This window comes from Neopsephotus bourkii, unplaced genomic scaffold, assembly GCF_033783945.1.
Source record: "Neopsephotus bourkii isolate Nb327-2 ecotype Australia unplaced genomic scaffold, CSIRO-AGI_Nbou_v1 NB_234, whole genome shotgun sequence".
NCBI lineage: Eukaryota > Metazoa > Chordata > Aves > Psittaciformes > Psittacidae > Neopsephotus > Neopsephotus bourkii.
Window position 1 is genome coordinate 4,938,142 of NW_026900744.1, and position 24,129 is coordinate 4,962,270.

Genomic DNA, 24,129 nt, shown 5'->3' on the forward strand with positions numbered 1-24,129 from the left:
CACCGCGGCCTCCCGGCGGTGGGGCTGGAAATATGACGTTCCCGTCCCAGTGCTGCTGTGAGCTGACAACACTCGAGGACAAGTACCCCTGCCTGCGTCTTCGCTGAGACCCATCCTGGAAGCCCCGTGACCCTTGGGATGGGGCTGTAGCCCCCTTCCAGTGCCTTAGGGGGATGCAAGAAAGCCGGAGAGGGACTTTATACAAGGGCACGTATTGACAGGACAGAAGGGAATGGCTTTAAACTGAAAGAGGGGAGATTTAGATTGGATATTAGGAAGAAATTCTTCACTGTGAGGGGGCTGAGGCGCTGGCACAGGGTGCCCAGAGAAGCTGTGGCTGCCCCATCCCTGGCAGTGTTCAAGGCCAGGTTGGATGGGGCTTGGAGCAACCTGGTCTAATGGAAGGTGTCCCTTCCACTAGCCCTGAGGAGGGGCTTGGAACCGGATGAGCTTTAAGGTCTCTTCCAACTCAAACCATGCTGTGACTCTATGACTCTGGGGGGCAATTGTATCTATTCCGGGGGGGGTGGTGGAGAAGGGGAGCTTCCCCCCATGGCAGATGCTGCAGCCATGGTGGGGGTACCACCCCACTGCCCTCCTGCACCACCACTCAGCAGCAGTGCTGGGCACTGGGCTTGGGATTTCCTGGCCATGGGCAGCCCCATGTGTTAGCCCATCCCTGCCTTCCCTTCCTGCAGGACCACGACTGCGTCACCCCATCTTTCCGGGCTGATGCTGTGCGTACGCTACTGGCCCCACTGCTTGGGACCACTCGGGCAGGGATCTCCAAAACTTCAATCTCCAGCCCCCTGGGTAAAACCAGGAGCAGGCAGAGGAGGGCACAGAGCCGGCTGGCAAAGGAAAACCTAAAGTTGTACGGGCCATCACTAACTGTTGCGCAGGGAGGCAGATTTTCACCTCTGGGGACACAGCAGGGTGACAGCAGGAGAGGACAGTGACAGCCGTAACAGATGCCAGCACTGGAGCAGGTCAGCAGAGACCTGCCATTGCCTAAGGGCTGCCAAAAGTGATCCTCTTTGGAAAGACGCTTTGAAAGAGGGCTGCAACAGAGTCAGGCAGGGATGCTGCATCCCCCGGCCTGACCATGGCGGTGGTTCTTGCTCATGCAATGTCTTTGGGGCAGGAGCTCGCGTTGGACCCCTCCCCAGCACCCACAGTGTGTCCTTTCAGCTTGTCATCAAACCGAGGAGTGATGCAGGAGGGTGGAGAGCCCTCATCCTGCAACAGCAGCCAGCAAATGCTGGGTCTGATTGCTCAGCACGCTCCACCCTGCACCCAGTTCCCCCCAAAACCCCACAGCGAATTCCCTGCCTGGCCATAATGATACATTTCAGTGGGATGAAGTCAGCCCCATTGGGCTCCAGCCAAAGCCCAGTGGTATCTGGGGAAGCCTTCAACCCTCCCAGGCACCCTGGGTGTTAGTGCAACTTGTGCTGGAGCTTTAACCCTTTCCCCCTCAGCCCTTCCCTGCAGTAGCTGCGCATCCACTGCTACCATGAAGCTGCTCAGAGTGAGGGGCTCAGCCTTTATCCCTCTCCCAAAAGGGGCTCCATGCAAAACAAGACTCTGATCATATTGACCCTCTCCCAGAAGTTGCCCCATCCCAGCCTGCACACAAAATATTTTGAGGCAAATACATAAGTAGTAGCTTTCAATCCCAATCATTCCCAGGTACAAGGAAACTCAAAGGACCAGCTCTGGGCTGCTCCATTCACCTCCCCAGCACTCAGCACCGCAGACTGGGGTTTGGCCGCTCCCCAGCATCACCCATCTGAGCCCCATTAGGGAGCCAGGGCTGGATTTTCTGGCTCTTCAGGAAGGCTTGGCCTGACCACAGCAGGACGAGCCCGGTGACATTCCCATGTCCCTCCTGCCCAGCAGGACCCTGCCACCTCCCCATTGCTCCCATCCCTGCATGCAGCTTGGCTGGACCCTGAGCATCCCCTTCCCTGGAGCACAGGGATGCTTCTCACCGGGACATGGGTAGCACGGCGCCTCCTCAGCGGGCCTGGCTCTGGGAGGCTGAGGGCAGGAAAGTGGCTGTAATTGGTCACCCCAAAGTCCTCCATCCCCACCCCAGCTGCTGGGGGGCATGTCTGGTGTCAGGATCTGCGCCAAGCACCCCCTCCTTAGGTTCTTCTTCATGGAAAAGCTGCCAGCTCTGCTCCCTGCCTCATGTCTCTTCCCCAGGAAGGACTGGGCAGTGGGACCACACTGATTTCCTTGTGCTGCAGCTCCCATATTGGGGGAATCCTCCCCATTTCCATGGCTGTGTGCAAAACCACAGCCTGAGTCCAAAACACAGGATCTGACCCATTTAGTACCGTGATCTGTGCCATGGGGTGTAAATACAGGGGTGATAAGTGGGAGCTGCAAGTCTGTCCCAGCGATGCATCCCACAGTGTGAGTCCCTCAGGGCAAGGATCCAGCCCTGTGCCTTACGTAGCTGATTTTAATCACGGTGCTGTTTGTAGCTGTGTGTTAATAATGCAATTAAAGAGGGGCTCAATGACATCTCCCTGCCTGTGTACAGAGCTGAGCCTCTTCCTGTGCATGTACCCCCCAACAGAGAGTCCCCCGGTGCCTGCCCTGCCACTGGCTGCCTGCCCGCACCCCTCCAGGATAACATTTCCTTGTTTCCCACATGTGTTTAGGCCAGAAAATCCCTCCCACATTCATTAGCAAGGTCCATGTCGAGGCACCAGCTGCTGTAAAGCCAAGTGGGATGGTTTGGGGAATGCAGAGGGCTGCATTGCGGGGTCATGCCAGGACAACCGCATGCCAAGCACTGATGCTCTGGGGGCTGCTGCAAGTGAGAGCAGGGCTGCAAAGCCTTCTTCATTGCCTCACCCAGTTGGTAGGACCTTCTCCCATGATGGACTGAGGTGTGGGACCTGGCTCTGGTCAGGGTGCAGTGCTAGGGTGTGCTGACGTCTGCTGCCCAGGGAGGTGGCATTGAGGGGCCATTGGTACCCGGTGCCATACAGGTTGCCCTGCCTGGCACCGCAGTCTCTCTGCCAGCACCCACTCCTGGCATCTTCCCCACTGTGAAGCTTCAACAGTGCAGAGAGGGGAAGAGCCCCAGCGCCAGCCCCAGGCAGTGCCCAGAGCCTTTCCTTATGTTCCCTGGTTCTGTTTCCAGCATCCCCAGGTGGGGGTACCCCAGCCCAGGCAGGCACTGTGGCAGTGGTGGCGGAGCAGGGATGTAGGAGCCAGCAGCTCCCGGCTGCCCATGGGCACCGCGATGGGAGCTTGTTTGAAGAAGCACTTGGCTCTTCCTCAAACAACACCCACAGAGGCCAGAGCTCACTCCTGGGCACCCTGAGAGTAAACCAAGAGAGAGGGAGTTTTGCTGCTCCTAAAGAGAAGAGAAAGCAAAGCGTGGCCCTCTCCGGAGGGGGGGAATGGAGATGAAACTGAAAAAGCTGACTGTGAAATGTCAGCTGAAATCAAACATTGTTTCTGTGATTTCTCCAGCTGGGAAGGGCTTCACAACCTCGCTTACTCCAGCCCGGCACATTAACAACTCTATTTCTGCTCCGTTTATTCACAGCCATGTGGCTAACATCCCGGGAAGCATGGGGTGAGTGTGACCAACGCATAGTGGGGCAGCCCCTGGAGATGCTCCCACCAAGGGCTGTCTCTCCAGCCAGGAGAGGATGGCAGCAGAGCACGGGGACCCCAGCAAGGAGACATGTCATTCCCCCCCACATAGCCCCATCCTGGGCTGGATGGACAATGAGCAAAGGGAAGCTTGAAGGGGAAGGTAGGATGCAAGATGCCTCCTCCTGCACACCACAGAAAAGCAGAGATCAGGCAAGTCAAAGGCAAAGCTCTCACTGCGATGAGTGCTGCTCATTAAGCAAACGAGGAAGGATCTGTAGCTAATCAGGGCCTGACAGACAGCTCCTCTGCGTGCTCAGTAAATAGCAGTGAAGGCTGAAGCACCTTTTACTCCTTCATAGGGTGCTTCCTGAGGGTTCTCTGCTCATCCTGAGGGATGCACCACCTCCGGGCTGGAGTGAGGTAGGGGGTTATATTAGCAGTGTAGGGGTGAAATGGGATGAGGGGCAGCTCAGGGTGGGGGAGTTTGGGGGATGATGATGATGATAATGATGATGATAATGATGATGATGCAGTGAAACTGGAGTGGGGAGTAAGGGGTGCTCTGGGCAGGGTTAGAGGCCAGCAACAAGAAGGGGCTCTGGGGCAGGAGCTGGCCATGATGGAGTGATGCTCAGCCCCATCTGGGGTGAATGAGGGGGCAATGGGACTTGGGTCCAGCAAGAGATGGTGCCTTCGGCTTTGGGGACCCTGAGGGACATCAGGAGGGGAAGATGTGTGCGGCTAGGAAGGGGGGCTGTCATTCAGCAGCCTGGGGAGGGAGATGATGGGTGTCATGCCATGGTGCTCCCTTGCCCCAGAGCCCTGGGACTGTGTTAATACCTGGCCTGGTTTGGGGATTGATTATAAGGTGGGTGCTAATATCAGGTAGTGATGCACCCACCACCTTCCCGAGCTCTAATCCTCTTCTGGGACACAATGGGGACAGCCCCAGGCAGGGAAGCAGAGTAGGGGAAGCACGTCCTGGCAGCACGGTGCCAGCAGGTAAGGGACAAGGGAGAGCAAAAGCCCTTTTAGTCCCCAAAAGCCAGCAGCAGGGGCCCAGCAATATGCATCTGGTGTGAGATCCCCCAGGATGCTGCTGCCCTGCATGGCCAGCCCATGTGTTGCAGGAAAAGAAGAGGGGGGTTTGCTGAAATTATGGGATGGAAGGGTTTGTGCAGGTCCTGTGTTGCTCTGCTGGCCTCTGAGCCTCAGCTTCCTCCGCCTTACTCAGCACCTAGGGTTTTCTCTTGAACCTCGTGCCAGTGTGCATTTCCCAAAGCCCATGTTTCAGGTACCATCTATTTTTAGGATGCCCGACCCACAGCAAAGACAAGGAGCAGCTGCCAGTTTGGAGAAGTCGGTGTGAGAAGCAAGGATTAAAAGAAACCCCAAAACACCTCTGGGGACATCCCATCAACCTCTTTGTGCCTCTCAAGCAACCAGATATTGGGACAGATGGACCAGATATTGGTCCATGCCCCATTGTAACTGGCTCTGCTGCAACACACTGGGGCAGAGACATTCCCAGCATGGGTGTCCCCGGACTGGGAATGAGCTGGGAACTGATGCCCTTGTTGTATGTGACCATGGTGCTGTTGTCACAGGCTGGCTTTGTGTGTGTCCCTGCTGTGGCTGAGCTTGGCCCCTTCCCCATGAACCCTGCCAGCCCCCTCCAAGTTCTCTGCCCCACTAAATTTTAGCTGTTGCTTTGTTAACGTTTAAGGATGCGGGAGCTCCTGCAGCATCACCTTGTGATGCTTTATGTGGTACCCAGTCCATACGCTGGGTCTGAGGACCATTTAAATGTTCAGGATGAGAGTGAGGAATTCCTGGGCTGGGATTCTCCATGACAGCTCCTGCCTTGTCCTGTGTGTGTTTTGTACCTGGCTAAGGGATGGGGTCCTCTGTGGGTAGGCAGGGAGAGCTGCCTGCTATGGGGGGAGGTTCATGGTGCGCTGGTCCCATTTAGCATCCCTAAGGACGGATGGAGCCCCCCCAGCTGTGGTTCTCCAACCACAGAGGAGGCAATCTGGGAGCAGATGCTGCATCTGGGGATGAAATCATCCACCTCCTCCTTCCATTCCCCCCCTCCCCGGTAGCCGGGCTCCCCCCCCCCGCCGCGCTGCGGGGCTACCGGGGAGGAGGGACGCTGACATCACCGCCGGAGAGCGGCTCGGCGGGGCCGGGGCTCCGCTCCCGTTCTCCGCTCCCGCCGCGGGAGCCGCCGCGCCCGGTAAGGCTGGAGGGGGCAGCGGGAAGGCTCCGGGAGGCGGGTGGATGGACACACGGACGGCCCCGCTGCCGATGCTCAGCAGCATCCCTCCATCCATCCCTCTTCGCCGGGGTCCTGCGGGGAGCGGGAGGGCAGCGGGTTGGCAGCAGCACAGCATCCCCACCCCACCACCCTTCGGGGAAGATGTATCTCCTGGAGGAATATCTATAAATGCACCAAAAAAAGAGGAAGGAAAAACCCCAAATCCACCCCAAAATCCTACGTCTCCATCCGCCGGCTCCGTGCAGCAGTGCCAGGCTGGAGCTGCCGGAGGGGAGCTGCGTGCGGCAGGCGGTTTCTCAGCCCATATGTCTATTTTAAAAGCCCGTGGCGTGATCTCTTGCCCTACTTTCCAGACTCTTGCCGGTACTTTCCTTGCGTGCAGCGGCCGAGCCCTGCCGGCGGGAGATCCCTGGGAAGCAGGAGCTGAGCGAGCCGCTGGGCTCTCCCCGGTGTCCGGAGGTTGGGATGGGGGGATAAGGTGGTGGGTTGGGGATTAGACAGCAATTTGGTCGCTAAGACACTGCCTTTCTCTCTGGCAGAGAGAGGGAGGTCCCAGCACCATGCGGATGAGACCAGGCTGAGAAGAGGATGGCACATTTGGACCCCAAGTAGCCTCTCTTGTTCCCCTCTGTTTGCCCTGGTGATGAAAAGGCTCCTTACCCACACCTGAGCCAACACTGCTGAGCCCTGGGCACTGAACTGGCTCTGCAGCCATTCCAGGGCTGGAGGTGTCAGGAGCCGCTCTTCAACACTGAGGTTTTCCAACACTGGCATTCCTATTCTGCGTGTGCAGGGAAGGGAACACTCCCATCCGCACCGTATTGCCCCAGCACTGCCATACCTGCTCTGTGTGAGCACCCCAGGCCTTAATGCCTGGTTGGATACAGGCAGCGTGACCCCACACCACACAGCATCACCATGGCCTCCTCGGATGGGCTGCAGTACCGGGCACTCTATGAGTACCAGAAGGACCGGGAGGAGGACCTGGCGCTGAGCCCCGGGGATGTGCTGACGGTCAGCAGGGCCGGGCTGCTCAGCAGCCCCAGCTACAAGGACGGGGACGAGCGCAGCCCCCAGGGTTGGCTCCACGGCCTCAACGAGCGCACCAAAGAGCGCGGAGACTTCCCCGGCACCTACGTGGAGTACCTGGGTCCCACGCGCATCGTCACCTCCAACACCAAGGCCAGGCCACGGCCCTTGCCCCCGCCACCCGCTGGGACCTCTGCGCCCTGGGGTGAGTGCTAGGGGAGCAGGAAGGTGGGATCCTATGGGTGGGTGCTCAATGCAAGGTGGTGAGGGTGGCGTGGAGCGCGGGTGGGTGCTTGCGTTCGGTGGGGATCCACCCTCGGGATGGGGATCCAGCCGCAGAAGGCAAAGCTGCCCTAGGAATTACCTGCCCTGGTGCATTGAGGCAGCTGCAGAAGGGACAGGGGGTACCCAGGGTATCGCTACCCCCTGCAGGCAAACACACTGCAGGGGTTGCTCCTCACCAGTATCCCAGGCTGGCTGCGTCCAAGGGGGTCTGTGTCTATGAGAGCACAGAATATGCAGGAGCCTTTTGCCCCCCCCCCCCCAGCAAGGAGCAGAAAGCCCCATGGTGGTCCTTGGGAATCTCCTTTCCCAACTGCTCTTCTCCCCATCACTGCGGCACCCGAATCCGGCTGCTCTCGGTGCCCGGGCAAGCGCTGGCCCCCAGCCAGCTCCTGGCCTCACTGTCACTGTGTGCACACTGGGACAGGGGATGATCTCAGCAAGCAACGGGGGTGTTTCTTTGGGGGGTTCTCCATCCCTGGGGGTTGTGGCGCAGTGCTGGGGAGGGGGGGGAATTCAGCAGGGCCCTTCTGGCATGGGGACCTCCGGGCATTTCTCTGCTGGGTTCTTGCAGCCAGCTCTGCCCTCGCCACTCACCGCAGCCAAGTGCGCTGGGGCTGGGAGGAATTGCACAGCAGTTGCATAACGTACCTGAGCTAAAAATCAACCAAAACCCCAAAGAACCCCCCCTCCCAGTTACACCAAGCAATGGTGCTTGCTTTCTCTGGGATGTGATGGAGGAGCAATAGGAGGAATGGCTCTGTGTGCGCCTGGGGCTCGGGAGAGCAGCATCACCTTTAGAGACAGCCGCTCCGAGGCTGCCCAGTTCATGATCTGATGCCTCAGACACCCACCTCAACCAGATTGGGACCAAGGCACAGATGTGTAACAGGAGAGGCTCACCTCTGATGCTGCCTGTGCATCGGAGGTACCTTGGACCAGGGTTTAGAGGAGCACCCACTGATGAGGAGTCCATCTCCCTCCAAAATATGGTTCAAGGTCCCTTTGCCACCGTGATTTAAGAGGGTGAGGACCACTTCGCCCCTGGGCTGAGCACAGCAGGACTCAGCTGGCATGGGGCAGCTCCTTCCCTGACACCATCCATCACCACATGTGGGGCTGACATGTGGGTCCAGCAGTTCGGACCCCTCCAACAGCACAAGGAAGATGCTGGGACCCTTCTGTGCATCCCCTCACTGCAACACGGGTGTTCTTCCACGACTGATGCTCTGAGTGCACCCAGGCACCCACAGTCCTAGCAGTTCTGCTGAGACTCAGTGAGCAGCTATGTGCTGCCTTCGCAGGAGAGAGCAGGGCACATTTTGGGGGTGCTTACCCTGGCAGACAAGGGGCTTGAGCTGCCTTCCCAGTCAAGCTCAGTGGTGCATGAGGAACCCTCTGCCCCTGGCTGTTTGGCCTGCAGAACCCTAACAAACTTGGTGCCGCAGTGTGGAGAACTCAAGCAGGAGCAGACCCAAGGGCTCTCCAGCCCCCATTTGCCAAGGAGAAGTATGAAGCTTCCTTCTTGCTACCGACCCTGCCGCCCATCACCGCTGCATCATGCCTGCCCCACGCAGAGGGTGCTAATGGGCTCCTCCCCAAGGGGCTGTGAGAGGTACCCAGGGGTGTTTGGTGCCCCACAGACTGAGGCACATCCTCAGCAGCAAAGCGCAGCCTGGCCCATGCGTAAGGTGCATAAGGGGCCAGGATAGCCCCCTAAAAGTGTAAAACTGAGATTTATTTTTTCCCCTTTTTATGAATAGGAGAACTCCTCCAGACCCAGGGTTTGGGGCAGAGGGAGGAGGGTGCTGCCATCTGCAGGACATGCTCTGGCCACAGCCTTGTGTCCGGCCCCACTGCCCAGGGTGTGCAGACACCTTACCAGGGGATGCTCGTGGCCCACGACCATGTCTTTCTGCAGCAGCAAAGCGGCGTGCACCGTTTGATGTCTGTTTAAACCCAAACCTCCTGCCTGGTGAGGTTTCCCTTACAGTAAAAACCTCAGCGTCCTCTTGACGGAAAAGGGATTTTTTTGGTCATTTTTTAATACTATTGGAAAATTCTCCCCATATTTTTTCCATTCCCAGATGGAGGTTTTGAGGGACGTGGCTCTTTGGCCACCCCAAATGATTATTCTTCTGCAATGGCAATGTGCTGCCTTGTATGCACTTAGTGCCCATCAAGCCCCTCTGCCACCCAGGGACCCTGAGAAGGATGAAGCTATGGGGTGACCCCTGAATGGGAGAGAGACCCTGCATCACCCAGCCGTGCCCTGGAGCCAGGGCTGGCTCTGCTGGGAGGAATGGTCTTTATGTGCACTAAATAACATCCTACAACGGTCTCTGCAGTGGGGCCAAGGGGTTCAGATGTTTTGCCCCTGCCTGGTTGTCCTGGGTGGCATCACCTCCACTTCACGCAGGGCTGGAGAAAGTGGTGCATCAGGATGCTGGGTTCCAGCCTGGCACTCTGCAGGGACAGGACGGGCTAAAGCTCCAGCGTGAACTTGGGACCATTCCTGCTGTTAATAGTACGGAGAAACAGACATTTTTTGCAGTCAGCACCTTTTCCCTGTCAGCTTGGAGGCCAAAGCCCAGTTTTCCCTAATTAAAAATCCACCCATGCAATGGGGACGTTTTCCATGAGTTCCCAACCACACACTTTGCTTTTAAACCTGAAATCTTCCCTTTTCCCACCCAGGATCTCCACACATCCCCACTGGGCAGCAGAGGGGACCCTCTTGCTAGGCTTGCATCAGCCACCGCTGAGCAGCGGTTTGCATCCCTCCCTGTTCTCCAGGCAGCACCAGGGCATCACCATGGCAAAGATCAGAGTCTGGATGCACTGCAGCCAGGTTGTGGTTCTGCAAAAGGCACTTTCTTTTTGTCCAAAGTCCCATTTTTTCTTTGCCTTTTTCATTCCTTAAATTGTTACGGGTTCCTTGGCTTCACACATGAGCTCCCTGCCTTCTGCCCCATAGCAAAAGCCAAAGACAGACCGAATTTAACAGGGGAGTTGGCTGCTCTGGAGTGTGCGTCGCTGGGGGAAAAACTCACATTCAGGCTTTATTTAATTAGCTATAAGGGGTTTTATGTATTTCCAGCTGAACAGACCCACTTGCCACATAAACCAGGGAAAGGGCTCTTGGCACATCAGCATTTCCAGATGCCGTCCGTACCCTGGCGGTGGCACGCAGCTCTGATGTGCTGCAGCCGATGGCAGCCCCTGCCAGCTCTTCCCTGCCTGCTGCCTTCTGGGGGGCTCAGGACCTATGGGGTGTGTGTGTGTGTGTGTGTTAAATCCAGCACTGCACTGCCAGGGTCTCCATTGGGTATAACCTGCACAGAAAGGGGTGATAGGGAGCCTCCCTGGGCTTGTGCTTAACCCTGTTGCAGACACTGGAGAATCCAAGCGGGTGAGTGCTGCAGGGAGCCTTGTGTGTAGTGGGTATGGGTCTGGCCCCCAGTTCCTGCCTGGTGGCACTAAGGGCTGTGGGTGATGAGAGGGGTGCCATAGGAGGAGGGGTGGGGAAGGGGTTTTGGCCATGCTCAGGGTGGGATGCTCCCCATGGGAAGGGCATGGGTTAGGGCAGATCTCTTCATCTCAGCAAGCAGCTCAGCCCCCAGCAGTGACTCTTACTGCAGAAAGAGGATAAAATAAGGGAGAAGTTCTCCAAAATTGGACACACATGAGCCTGAGTGTTGGTTGTGGCTGTGCCAAAGCAGCAGCTTGATCTTGTCCTGGTGCAGCTGAGGAAAGAGGCTGGAATTCCTGCAGGCAGGAGTTTCCAAGCCCTTTCTCCACATCTTTCCATCACAGGGCTCCCTGGGCAGGCAGATCTCACTGAGCACCCCACTCTCCCGGAGCAGGCGCTGCCAACTGTGGCCAGGCTCATCGAGGCACTGGAAAAACAAGGTATGGTGTCCTTCCATGGCTCATATATGTCCGTGTTTGGAGTTGCCCCAAGGGCATCACTAAAGCCAAACCTCTCCCCACACACCCCATACCCTGGGCAGGGCAGGGCAAGGGAGGGGGTGGTCTGAGTCCCTGCCCACTTGCATTGTGTTGGAGGGGGGAATGTGGGGCTCAGGACTGACCCCTCTCTCCTGGCTGCTCCTCAGGTCTCGACAGCGAGGTGCTCTACAGACCCGGGCCCAGCTCACTGGGGGATGCTGAGCTGAAGCAGGCTCTTCTGACGGGTAAGTCCCAGAGCCACATCATCCCCCATATCCCAGGAGGGAAGAGAGTTTGGGGGTGCTGCCGTCAGACGAGCAATGTAACCAGGCACAGCAGGGATGGATTACTGCCTCCAGCCTTCTTACAGCTCTGTAAGGTCCTGCCTCCATGCAAACTCCCTCAATTCCCCCAATACCCCAGCGTGATGCAGGTGTGGGGCTGGGGCGCTTCACTAGAATCCCTTATTAATCGTTTAGGGAGAAAAAGATTTTGTTTTGCAAACCTGTAGGGCTCCTGCTTGCAAAGAGGGCACAGAGAAAGCCTCTTGTGGGTGAGAAAAGGGGAAAACAAAGCTTATTTTTGGGGAGAACGGGCACGAACAGGATGGGGAGGAGGGAAAGCCCACTTCCCACCGCTGCTCCGCAATCCACGGCTGGAATAGCACGGGGGTGTTGGGGACGTGACGGATCCAGTGCTCCGCTCCAATCTGGGCTGGGGGGGGCTGCGTCCAGCATCTCTCTCCTCCGGGCCGCGGTGCCCGGCGGGCGGCACTGTGGCTCCAGGCACGGCCCGGTTGTGCCACCGCGTCCCCCCCACGCCTGCCCTTGGGACACAGCACAGCGGGAGCCGGGCACCCCGGCTCGGCTCGGCTCGGCTCGGCTCGGGGGGGCCGACCGGTGGCTCTGCCAGCGCCGGGAGCCGGCGGCAGCCGGGCCGTGTTGCTGGGGAGAAGGGCTGTGATGAAATCGCTATATTAAGCAGCATGACCTCATCGCTTCCCCGCGCACCGGGAGACGAGTCCCCGCCGGGCCCGGGCTGCGGAGAAGGGAGGGATGCAGGGGAAGAGGTGCTGCGGGTCCCAGCGCTGCTCGCCCGGGGGTGATGTGGGGCACGGTGCACCCCACACCCGCGCCTCTCCCATTGCAGAAGCCCCTGCTGCGGTGTGGGGAAGGCAGGGGAAGGGGTGTCCTTGAGCACAGCCGCGTCCCCCGGCCCAGATTTGCCGGCTGAGGAGGTGAAAGGATCCGCAGAGCAATCCCCGCGGTCTCGGCTGTCCTGGGCACTGGTGCCCAGGCTGGGCAGGGGCACTGACAGCAGCACCGGGAGGATGCTTTGCTTTCCGAGCACGCAGGAGTTACGGATCCTCTGCTCATCCCGCAGCATCCCAAGCAGGCACAAGGCTCCCCGGCAGCCCCACAGCAGTCACTATCGAAATCCTCCCGTCCAGTCTTGGGAGAGAACCACAGCCCAGGGTCAAAATCCACTGGCTTTGCCAGAGCCTGGGCTGGTGCTGCTGGGTCCGTCCAGGTTTTCATCTCCCACTGCAGGACACAGCACCCGGCAGGGAATTGCCATCATGGTTTTCAAACCATTTGAAAGCTTGGTAAATCCCCAGCAGCCCAGAGGGATCCGAAGCTCCCAAGCCCCCCATCTCCCCTGGGACCTAAATAAGCTCTTTTATTACCAGGTGGCTGCCCTTTGTGCTCAGGAACACTGAGCTGGGCAAAGCCAGAGTTCCCCAGAGCTGGCTGGAGGGGGTAGGACATGTCACGCACTTGCTACCTCAGCTAAAGATGCTCAGCCCTCCCAGAGGGATGATCTGCAAATAGGATGGGGATGATGTTCCTAATAGGGCCAAGCATCCCAGCAGAGCACAGGCTTGGCAGCCTGCATCCACAAAGCCTCCTGCGGACCAGAGACCCAGTGGTGCTGCCCCAGGTCTCTAGTGGTCTGGGGAGGACAGGAGAGCATTCATCAGGAGAGCACCAAGGGCCATACAAGCCCTTGGATTGCATTTGGTGAAGTTAAATATCTCTGCCGAAAAATGGGAGTTTGCATGCCCCATGGCAGAAGGGAGGGTTGTGTTTCTCTTCCTCCTGCATTCCTGGTGATGCATCCCTGCAGCACCCCATCTCTCCCAGCCCGCCTGCAAAAGTCAAGCTCCATTTTAGGGAACAAGGAGAAATCAGAGCCGGGGCTGGCAGCGGCTGGAACTGAACTGTGTCTCGGCTGAGGGGAAACCCGGGTTCCCGCTGGGGGTTTCAGCTTCCCTGCAAATACCCAAATCATGCTGGTGTTTGGCAGAGGTGGCAAGAAAAGTGCTAGGGAGTGCAAGGAAGGAGCAGGGGCTGTAGGAGTTTGGGTGTTGCTTTTCTAACCCCTAAACCTTAAGATGCAGGTGCAAACAGGGTGTTTTCGACACTGAAACTTGTGGTGGGGAGGAGCAGGTTTCCCTGGGGACAAGGAGCCATGCAGGTCAGAGTGATCCTGGTTGCCCTGGGGATTGTGTCCCTGGGGCTGAGTTGTGCTTATCAAACCTTTCACCACCCCTGGCCCTTCCAGAGTCCCTACCCATGGGGGTAAGCCTGATGAGGCAGCCTCCAAGCTGAACATCCCCCAGGCTTTGGGATGAAGGTTTTCCATCCTCACGGGGCCGCAGCAGTGTTGAGCACAGTGGGTTTGGATGCAGCACGGCTCCATGTGGCTCTACAGCCTGAGCTGAGCCTGTCCTGGTGGTAGTGACGTCTTGCAGGATGGCGGCCACAGCCTGTGCACCAAACTTGGTATTTCCGTGATGGATAATGCAAGAAAAGATATTTCTAGGTGAAAGATCAGGAAAGCAAAGACAGAGCTCATCGATAACGGGGGGGTCTGTGAACCAAGATGCCACCAGAGCCGGCGGGTGCAGCAGGGACTGAAGGGTGGATGGGCTCACAGCCAGCTTACACCGGCTCCAGAGGGGAATGACTTGGTTTAGGACACTTGGCGCTCGGTTCAGACCCTCGCATCCCAAGAGGAGCGTGGGGCCATGCGAAACAGCTGAACACAGGAGCCAGCATCACGGGCCGTGGGGGGGGATTCACCAAAGCACTGCAGGGGATGAGGCAGGCAGGAGCCCTGATGCAGCGCAGGGCAGCAGAAAGAGAGGAGAGCGCATCTTTAAATGACAGCAGCAGTGCAGCACTCATCCTGGCTGCACCCGGTGCTCCCCGCAGTGCCAGGATGCTGCGTGGCTGCGGGCATCTCTGTGCCTGTCGTGCCAGGGCCACATGGTAACCCCAAGGGTTTCCAGCCCCCAGCACTCCTTCAGTCCCCTGTGTATGGTTCAGGAGCTGTTTGGAGCACAGTGGATGAGGCAAATCACCTGGTGCTTGCAGACAGAGGTTTATGAGCACCTTTGGTGCCCAGGGGTGATGTCTATCCACCCCATGCTTGCCCAGGGTCCTGCCTGTACCCCTCTCCCCCTGGTATGTGCCAGGCAGCCTTCTTCTCAAGGCTGACATTGAACCTGGGAGCTTCTCGGGCTGGTGGGTGTTGGAGCCCATCAGAGCACAGAGATCCAGGCTGGGGGAGGCTTGGCATGGGGATGGCTGCACTGTCCTGCAGATAGTGTCTGGCAGCGCTCTGCCACTGCTGGGTAGGGATGGTCTGCATCCCCATCCCTCCTCTCTAGTGGCGATAGGGCACAGGGATCCTGCAGACTGCCCCCTCTGCATGGCTCCTTGGGTGCTCTGTTGGCTCAGATGGGGCTGAACCCATTCGGTTTGGTGGCAAAGCACCGAACCCTCACACATTTTGCATAACAGATGCTCTGATCCAGACTCTGGGGTCCAGCTGCAGACATGAATGAATCCTGAGGCCCTTCCCTGTGTGCACAGGCAGCACTATGAAAATCCCCCGCTGTTGTCAGGGCCGGGATGGAGCTGCCTGCATCCCTGGGTGCTGGGGCGAATCCGGCAGCAGCGCGAGGCGGATTGGAGCCGGTGTCTCCAGGCGTGCCGTGCTGTGCCTGCCATCCTGCGCGCTTTGATGCGGGCCCCGGCGCAGAGCAGTCTGCCTGGAGACACGCTCACATGCCCGGGAATTAGGTCAGGTCTCGGTGGGGATTAGCGAGTGGTGGTGGTGGGCCCTGGAGCTTCACCGGGGCTGCTGCTGCTGGGCAGAAAGGGCTGGGATGGAGTGGAGAGCATCCGCACTCCGCTCCCCCCATCATCACAGCATGGATACCCAGAGAGGGAGCATATCCCCATCCCTGGGATGCCAGAGGGGGTGTGAGGCCCCCAGGGGCTCTGTTTTCCCCCTGCCAGGCTATTAACCCCACCACAATGACTTTACTCCCGAACACAAGGCGCCCCGGTGCCTGCCGCACTGCTTTTTATTTATACCTGCAGTGGAAATAAACCCCGTGTCATCAGAGCCTGGCGAGAGGCATGAGCTCATCTCTTATATTTGGTGGTGATGAAAGAAGGGTAAATAAACAGCAGCAGACACACATCCCTGCCAAACCCCGCGGGGTGAACGGGGGGTGAGGTTTTGCCATCCCTTCCCGTAGCTGCTGGGAAACTGAGGAAGGGAACTGGCTTTGGGAAGCAGAGGCAGGGGAAGGCAGCCTCACTGGGCACCCTTGGAAGGGGATTGCAGCACCCTTGCCCTGGTTGAGTGCAAGTCAGGGGTGAAACCCGGCTGGAAAGGTGTTTGGGGATGCCAGGAGCTGCTGTGCATGGGCAGGGGATGGGGATGTCCTGGCAGTGCCCTGTCCCCAGCACAAGGTACCAGTGGGTTGGCTGAGGGATGTTACAGTGATACTGAATCCTAGCTGGGGAGATAGCTCCTGATTTGGTGCACAGTGCCCCAGTGAACCCACACTGTGGGGTGCCCAGGGGCCTCAAATGCTCACTCATGTCCAGGGAAGGTACAGGTCCTTGTGCAGGTAGCATCCCTGTGGATGGGAAGGTATAGCCCCAAGGACTGGACAACAAGGACATCCCTGCAGCATCACCTGACAATTAAACCTAAAAGGTCTGGAAAGGGTATTTAAGTCAGTATTTAAGTCAGCTCCAGATACGGGTCTGGCATTCAGGTGGGAAGAGGCTGGGAGCACCCGCTGCTTTTCCCTCTGGGCTGGTGGTCATCGTGTGCACCCTTTCCCCAGCCCCAAATTTATTCCTGCTTTTCATCCCCCATGCGATGTGGATGCTCTCCACCGGTCCCCCACTGCTTGCTTGCTCTGCTGGCAGGAGAACAATCAGGTTGTGTGCATGAGGAGGTTGGTAGGGGGGTGAGGTTGGGCTTTTGAGGTGTCTTCCTTCTATTTGTGCCAGGCAGATGGAATCCCTCCATCATTCCCTTGGGGAAGAGATCGGAACATCTGGAGAGCAGCGGGAAAGCATTGACTCATCCTGCAGCATCATTAACTTCTTATAGCTGGTTATCATCTCCCTCTGATAAGGGGAGAGCAGTATCCATGGGGTCAGGCCAGCATAATTGGCTGGGAAGGCTCCAGGATTAACCCTTCCCCAACTGCTGGCAGAACCTTCCCAAGCTGCTGGGGGACAGACTGTGCTGGGGAGCAGCTTGGAACACCCCAACTGTGCTCTCAGCCTAATGGGGAGCCCAGCTCACCACAGCAGCCCCAGAAGAAGCTGGGGTGGGAGGATGCCACTCCAGAAGGATGGGGGCAATGGGCTAACAGCTATTTCTAGCCAAGCTCCTGAGGAAAATGGTACCATCAGCAATCAGTCCCTGTCTCCCCATGGTCTCCCCATCACGTCTCTCTCTGGATGTAAAGATGTCTTTGAGTCTTGCTTTGAAACTGGCTGAGCCTTCCCTTTGAACACTCCCCCAAGCCCATGCCTAATGATGCAAATGAGCTAATTAGGCCGTGGTGGAGCCCAGGGCTGATTGCCTGGGGCCAGTGCCCAGCAGCGGCCCCTTCCCTATGCAGAAACAGCTTGCGGCTGCTCTTCCCAATCCATGCCAGCATCCTTAAGGCAAGTGACAGACCCCAGGCAGAAACCTCAGTGTCAGGCAGGGCAGGGCAGCCGGGCTTGCCCTGGGTGAGAAGGGGTTTGGGGTTTGCACTCTGCTGATGGGAGTAGCTCTCTTCAATGCAGCTGCTTGCCCAAGCAATGAGATGCTTAGACCCCATCCAGCACCATCGCTGGGTTTCAGCTGTGCACTGCAGGGTTTCAGCACAAAACGAGGATTGCAGCATCCTGTGGGATCCCCAGCTCTGCTCTCCTCCCTCTGCCCCGCCGGAGCCAACCTGCCAGCTCACTTTTCCAGGGCATGTACTAGTAAAAATGGGGAATTGGCCCATAAATCCCAATAGAAATGATCCTTTCAGCCAGCTGAAAAGGTCCAGAAGCATGGCTGGCTGGGAGATGGGAGCATCTGCATAGACCAGAATGGGGCTGGGCTGCAGCAGGCAAGCACTGCCACAGCCCTGCCCAGCTTGAAGATGCTGGGGGCAGAGTGGTCCATGGGGTGATGCTGTGACAGTGGGGGATGCCAGAAAGGCAGCATCTGCCTTTGCCTCGGGTCATGTTTGACCACTCTGGATAGCTGCCCGCCCCAGCACAGTGGCATCTGTCTCGGGCACAGCTCCCAGCAAGCCGGGTGCTTGCTCCTGGAAATGAGGTAGCGTCTCCAATGGCTGGGTTAAAGGCTTCACTTCAGCATTGGTCAATCTGTTTTCTCTCTGGTCTCCAAGCCAAATGGCAGGCACTGGCCATAAGGGACCCACCATGGCTTCTTGTCCCTGAGCAGACAGAGGAGGCAGCAGGCAGGCTCCAGGGCTGCCTGGTCCATGGTGGAGATGCCCTATGGAGGGGAGTTCAAGGCCAAGGTGCCCAAAATCAGCCTTTGCTGTGGGTTGGGGAGCTGCTCAGCCCAGCCAGGCATACCCTAGGAAATAGCTTTTCCCTGCTCTTTTGGGTTTATCACCCCAGAATGGAGCACAGCCACATGTGGTCAGCTGAAATGGTTGGAGTCTCAGGATAGAGCATCTCCCAGGATGGCACCAGCTTCAGTAAAGCTGAATCTGGGGGTGAAGATACAAAGAGAGGAGGGGAAGTGGCCTCAGAACAGTGCAAGCCAAACATTTCAATCACAACACACGCAGCCATTTGGGGCCTGACACCTCATCAGTAAAAAAGTGCAAAATCTGTTCTTTTTTCAATATTCTAACTCAGAAATTAGGTTTTTTTTCCAAATGAACCGTTTCAAACAATCCCAAATATCTTGGGCTTTCTGTTTTCCCACCAATCCCCCCAAGATTTCTCCTATGAGGAGAATTTCAAAACATTGCACATGACTCCAGTTCGAATCAAAGCCAGATTTTGAAACCTCCAGATCTCTGCAAAAGGGACCATCACCCTCCAGGCAGCCACCTCCTGGCCCGACCAGGCTGAGAGACCTCCAAGACAAACGCATGAGGCAATAGCAAAGGATGCTGAAAGGGCTCTTCCCCCTGGACCCTGGTGAAGCAATGCCCTCATTCCAGACCGGCCATGGCGCTCAGACAGATGCATCCCACTCTTTGCCTCCTGCTGGACCATGGGACGTGTCTGCTTGGAGCACTGACCCTGTCCTGAGCCCAGGTCCCTGTTCCCTGAAGCATCCTTCACCAGGGCAGCTGCCTTTCGGAGCTGGGGTAATAGATGTTGGCTGGGCATTTTGGCCTTGCTGGGGGTGATGTGGGCCTTTAGCAACATGCATTGCCTGGGGAGCATAACCCTGGTACATGGATGCATTTTCCAAGAACTTCTCCAAGGCTGGGCTTGGCACATGGTGCCTGGTCCTGATGGCCAGAGAGTGTCTTAGGGCAGCTGCTCAGCCCATCCCATGGGTGCTATCCTTCAGTGGGACCACGGTGGGATGGCAAAAGCCCCTTGTATAGTTGGATGTATAGCTCACACAAAATGGAGATACTGCCTCATGCTTTCACATGGAACTCAGAGCCAGTGGAAACTGGGACAGGAATATTTGCTGGGGGTGCTGGCAGTGAAATCACAGGCTGCCATTCCTGGGAAAGGTGGGAATGGGTGGAGAAATCAGCACCCATGTCCAGAGGAAAGCTCGCAGGGATGGAAGAGCTCTGAGGAGCATCACCACGGGCTAAGGGCTCCTGCTGTGTCTCCCTGCAGATGCCTCGGCTGTGGACATGGACCTGTATGAGGCCCAGACGCTGGCAGAGGCCCTGAAGTGGTACCTCCAGGAGCTTCCATCACCCCTGATCCCTCCGGCTCTCTACAGCGACTTGATCCACATGGCTCAAGGTAAGCACAGCCGGGCTAACCCTGTGCCTGCAATGTTTGTGTGGCTGAAGATGCTTTGTGAAGCATCTTTCCCAACACACCTCCAGGATGGCTCCTCACCCCATCCCCTGCTTGATGCTGCACTAAGGACCATTGGGAGCATCCCCTGTGTCGGAGCAGCTTTTGGGAGCAAGGGGAGCCCTGCAGGCAGCTTATCCCCCAGTGCAGCATGGTGCAGTGCCCGGAGCAGGAGGTGCTGTGTGCCCGGCCGGGCGGATGCCAGGGCTGGGTGATGCTGGCCCCAGAAGAAAGCGTTATTATAATAGTTTGGCTCTGCTTCCCGGGAATTTTTTGCTGTAATCTTGTTAACTCTTGGCTTTATATGGGCATAGAAAATTCCCTGCTTTTTCAGCTTAGCGCTGTCAGGAAGTGCCTGCAGGTCCCCAGCCTCTGCGTAAATGTACCACACTGACAAGGGTTTGGGTTTATTTCACTATATGTTTTCAAATAAGCAGGCAGAGCTGGTACCCACAACAGCATGCTCCATCCCAACAGAGAGCCTGGACCATAACCCATTTCAAATGCATCCTCGCAGAGCTGCTCAGCATCTTCCTGTCCAAGGCCCTGCGGGTATCACCAAGCAAACACAAAGCCCTTGCCCACCATGTTAGCTAAGACCTGAACCCCTTGCCACCTTCAAACCAGCTCTCATCATTGGTCACTGCAGTATCCTCCATCCCCATACACCACCTCCCCATGAACAGATCATATTCTTGGCTGCCTTAAGAGGCCAGGCATGGCCTTTTCCTACTATGTCCTGGTGGGAAAAGGTCACAGGCCCTTTATGGCCTCCAGTGAGGCAGGAGGGATACATGGAAAAGGGATAACTCACACCCTATCCTCCCTGCCCTGCACAGAGACACAGAGCCAGGAGAAATACCCCCGGGGCCGGTGGCACTGAGAAGCTGCCTTCCCCTCACCAGTCAAGAGGAGAAATCAAAGGCTGCCTCCCTTCCAAGGATAAAAACGCAATTAGGAAGCAATTAGCTGGGTTGCCTCGTTAAGTGACTTCAAAGGGAAGCGCCTTTCCCTGCAGCCTGTGCTGGAGTGCAAGGAACGGGTGCAGGGGGAGGAGGAGGGGGCAGAACAGAGGCGAAACCGATGGGGATTTCTGTGGGGCTTTAGGGAGAAAACAGAAGCGCAAGTCTATCAGGAGGTGGTGCTGGGGGCTGGCAGCCTGCTCCTCCTGCCCCGCTCCAGGCTGCGGGCTGACCACCTGCAAAAGGAGATGGAAAACATCCCCACATTCCCCATTTGGATGTGGACTTTCCCCTCGCAGCATCCCCAGGGTGCAAAAAGCAGCCAATTGGGGTAGGGGTGGCCTGAAGCAAAGCCGATCATCCCCATAGAGCTGCTTGTTGGACATGGAGGCACACAAGCACCCCATCGCCATCCCAGCTGGGTTGCAGACCTGCTTCGAAGGGGATCACAATCCCCTACAGACCTGGTGCACCCCGGCCTCAAGGATGGATGCTGGGAGCTGGCTGGGCATCAGCCAAGCCTCAGCCCTGGTGCACAGAGCCATGAGGAGCTGAGTCAGCCCCAGCAGAGCCGGGCTTTGAAGCCGGCTGAGGGCAATGCAGCCCTGGGGACCTCCCTGTCCCCCGCAGATGAAAGGGCCAGGCCAAGGCAGGGATGGAGGATGGAGCTGCAGAGCAGCTGCTTCCCATGCCCAGAGCAGGACCGCGATCCCAGGCCGCTGAGCTCACAGCTCACAAGACAGGGGAGCCCCGGCCAAGGCTGTCAGAGGGCACTGGGAATGTGGGGGGATGCTGGTGGGAACACTGCAGGGCTGAGGGCTGCTCGGGGCAGCAGGGACAGAGGTTCTGGCAGCACCTCTGTGGTGTGCAACACCATTAGGTGCCTGCTTTCATTCACATGGGCAGTTCAAGAGTCAGCCCTCCCTGCTGCTGCATCTCGGGATGTGAGACCACATTGGGAGGGATGCAGATGTCAACACAAATGTGGCTTTTTTCCCCCTAAAACCCTTTTTCCCTCCCAGTTTGCTTTTACTGCAGGGGAGGGCTGAGCCTCTAAGTCTGGCAGCTCTTCCTGCTGGTGCCTATTTCCCCACCTCTGCTTTGCTCTGCCTTTCCCATGGCTTTGCTGTGCACCAGGTCAGGGTTTTTGCTGTTGTTGGAGCAGCAGTGAGGGGTGTTTAGGTTCAGCCCCAGCCAGGTGAGCAGCTTAGCTCCCCATGCTCTCTCCCTGTCTGTGCTGAGAGAGAGAATGTGCTGAAGTCACCCTTCACTGGTCTGGAGTGGTGTCAGTGGGTAAATGGGGCTGGCAGCCCGCAGCAAGAAGTGGATGATACCCTCAGTGCATCACCTGTATGGGCCCTTCACTCCCCGTGGTACCCATGTGCCTCACAGCCTGTCTGTGGGGAGGGATGGGCTGCAAAACACAGTCATGGTTTTGAGGGGAGAGGTTGAGGTCAGGTTTTTGAGGAGCAGGGACCTGTCCCATCACATGTGCTGGTAGGCGCCAGTCTCCCATGAGAGGCAAGAGGATGCCCCAGCCTCCCGGCCTGAACTTTCTCCTTCTGTTTCCCCTCCATTGCAGAGACCCCGGGCCTGGAGGAGTGTGGCCAGAGAGCCAGAGCCCTGCTGGCCCCCCCAGCGCTGCCACAGCCCCAGGCACTGCTCCTGCGCCAGCTCCTCTGCCACTTCTGCCACCTGTGCCAGGGCACGCAGCGGAGCCGCCCCTCGCCCCGGCTCCTCGGGGAGCAGTTTGGGGAGCTGCTCCTTCGCCCCGCGGCAGGCAGGTGAGGTGCCCCTCCATGCATGGGATGGGATGGGATGGACGAGGGAAGGGTGCCCCAAACCAAGCTGGTTTCGCTTGGTGAGAGCCCACCGGCGGCTCAGCCCTGGGTTCTCCAAAGGGGGAGGCTGGAGATGAGAGCCCCCATCCCTGATGTGTGATGCTCTGCTGTAGAATGGTTAGGGTTGGAAAGGACCTTAAGCCATCCCACCTCTTCTTTGCACAGTGACCAGGCCTGGTGGCACACGTGGGACTGGGATGTGCAGCATTGCTCCAGTCCCACAGGAGATCCATGGGGGTGGCTGGTTCCTGTCCCAGGGGTGTGGGGGTCTCTGGTGGGGCTGAGCTGCTGCCACCCTCACAGATCCACCCCTTTCTTCTCCCCACAGCACTGAGGCTGGTCCTGAGCTCCGTGCAAGGATCCTTGAGTCCCTCATCATGGCCAGCGAGGCAGCGGAGGTACCAGCAGCCCCTGGTAAGAGATGCGCCAGCGGGAGTGAACTCTAGGGATGTGATGGCAACAGATCTGTTCTGGTGCCCAATGCAGTGACAGGAAGGTTTTCACCATCTCTGCAGGGGTGTCTGTGCCCATTTCCCTTCCTCCTTTCTCCTCAGAGACACTGGTTTGGGGGCATTGCTTTGCAGCCCTCTGAAGGTTTGCCACTGTCTTCTTGCTTAATATCAATATTGCTGCTCTTTGGTCTCAGTGTGGTACGAGCAGGTCCCAGTCCCCCATTCTGGGGGCTCGGTAGGTGCGGATGCTCTCGGGTGCTGTGTGGTTTGTTTCAGTGAGCAGGGATCTGGCTGCAGCCTGGGAGGAAAACATGCCACCACAGCCATACAATGTCAGGATGATGCTTGCTGCAGGATCAAATCAGGGTTTGGGATTGTTGGCTTGGGTCTGGTTTTCATGTGTGCAGAACTGCACTGTGTCCATTGACATGCTGCTGCTTCCCCATGGGGCATCCCCAAGGAGGGGATGAGGATGGGTCCTTGTTCCTCACCTCTTTATGCATGGGAAAAGAGCCAGGGTTGTGTGTTCTGTTGCAGATGTTAATGATTCCATGCAGCCTTCCCCTTGCTGCACTGCAGTTCTACCCCTTTTATTACCAATACCAGAGTTCGCTCCAGCGCCAATTCTGTTCTGGTGGTTGAAGTTCCAGCCTTCTGCTGGCCCACCTTCTTCTGCCATGTCCCTCTTGCTTGGTGACATCTCATGTACCATCAGTGTCCAAAACCACAGCACATGCCCCTTATGCCCTGTGGAGCACCCCAAGGATGGGAAGCAAGTGGATTATTCAAGCAGGGATGGAGGATAGGGTAGTGACACAAACAAGAGGCCTTGAGGACCACAGAGATCACCCCTGTGGGATCCCATCTCTAGGCAGCCACTGAGATCTGCCTCTGTCTCTGCACCAGCTGCCCAGAACCCTGGGAGGCAAAACTACTTCTAGCCCTCCTGCTCAGAGATATGTCAGCGCTGGCCCCAGTGAAGCCTGTCTGTCTGTGATGTATCTGGGTCCCTGTCATCACCCTGCCTCCCTGAGGGGTGGCCAGGCCAGGCAGGATTACAACTCTTAATATTCCTCGTAAATCAGCCCTTTCAGACCTGTCATCTTATTTATTGCTCTCCCACGAGTTTGTCAAGATCCATATGCCTCTTCCACCCGCTGATCCAGATGTTGGGCAGCTGCAGCCTGGCGGTCCCTGGGGTCACTGCTGCCATCGCTAGACCCTGTCCTATCACCCATTGCCATCACCCCAAACTGAGCAGAGGGGTCAGGCAGCATCCTGTGGTCCTTATCCCCTTTCTGGGTCAAAATCTCCCGCACTGGGCACCCCACAAGTGTGGGGCAGTGCACAGAGCACTTGGACCTGCTG

General features: G+C 57.6%; 1 protein-coding gene and 1 long non-coding RNA gene across 3 annotated transcripts in view; one reads left to right on the top strand and one right to left on the bottom strand.

Annotated features, from left to right (window-relative positions):
- Positions 1 to 5,608: 5,608 nt before the first annotated feature.
- The window catches only part of PIK3R3 (phosphoinositide-3-kinase regulatory subunit 3), an 80,206-nt gene continuing 61,685 nt past the window's right edge, over positions 5,609 to 24,129 (top strand). The window contains exons 1-7 of one of the 2 annotated variants that reach the window (XM_061344973.1): positions 5,609 to 5,863; positions 6,445 to 7,139; positions 11,033 to 11,128; positions 11,335 to 11,412; positions 19,318 to 19,449; positions 22,051 to 22,252; positions 22,638 to 22,723. In XM_061344973.1, coding sequence (XP_061200957.1) covers positions 6,824 to 7,139; positions 11,033 to 11,128; positions 11,335 to 11,412; positions 19,318 to 19,449; positions 22,051 to 22,252; positions 22,638 to 22,723 — 910 coding nt within the window. In that variant the 5' untranslated portion in view covers positions 5,609 to 5,863; positions 6,445 to 6,823. The remainder of the gene's footprint in view (positions 5,864 to 6,444; positions 7,140 to 11,032; positions 11,129 to 11,334; positions 11,413 to 19,317; positions 19,450 to 22,050; positions 22,253 to 22,637; positions 22,724 to 24,129) is intronic. The other variant, XM_061344971.1, reaches the window with a different exon arrangement.
- Positions 10,266 to 12,100, bottom strand: LOC133207807 (uncharacterized). Its single transcript, XR_009724165.1, has 2 exons — positions 11,821 to 12,100; positions 10,266 to 10,551 (listed from the first exon to the last, which is right to left on the bottom strand). It is a non-coding gene; the product is annotated as an uncharacterized LOC133207807 (long non-coding RNA).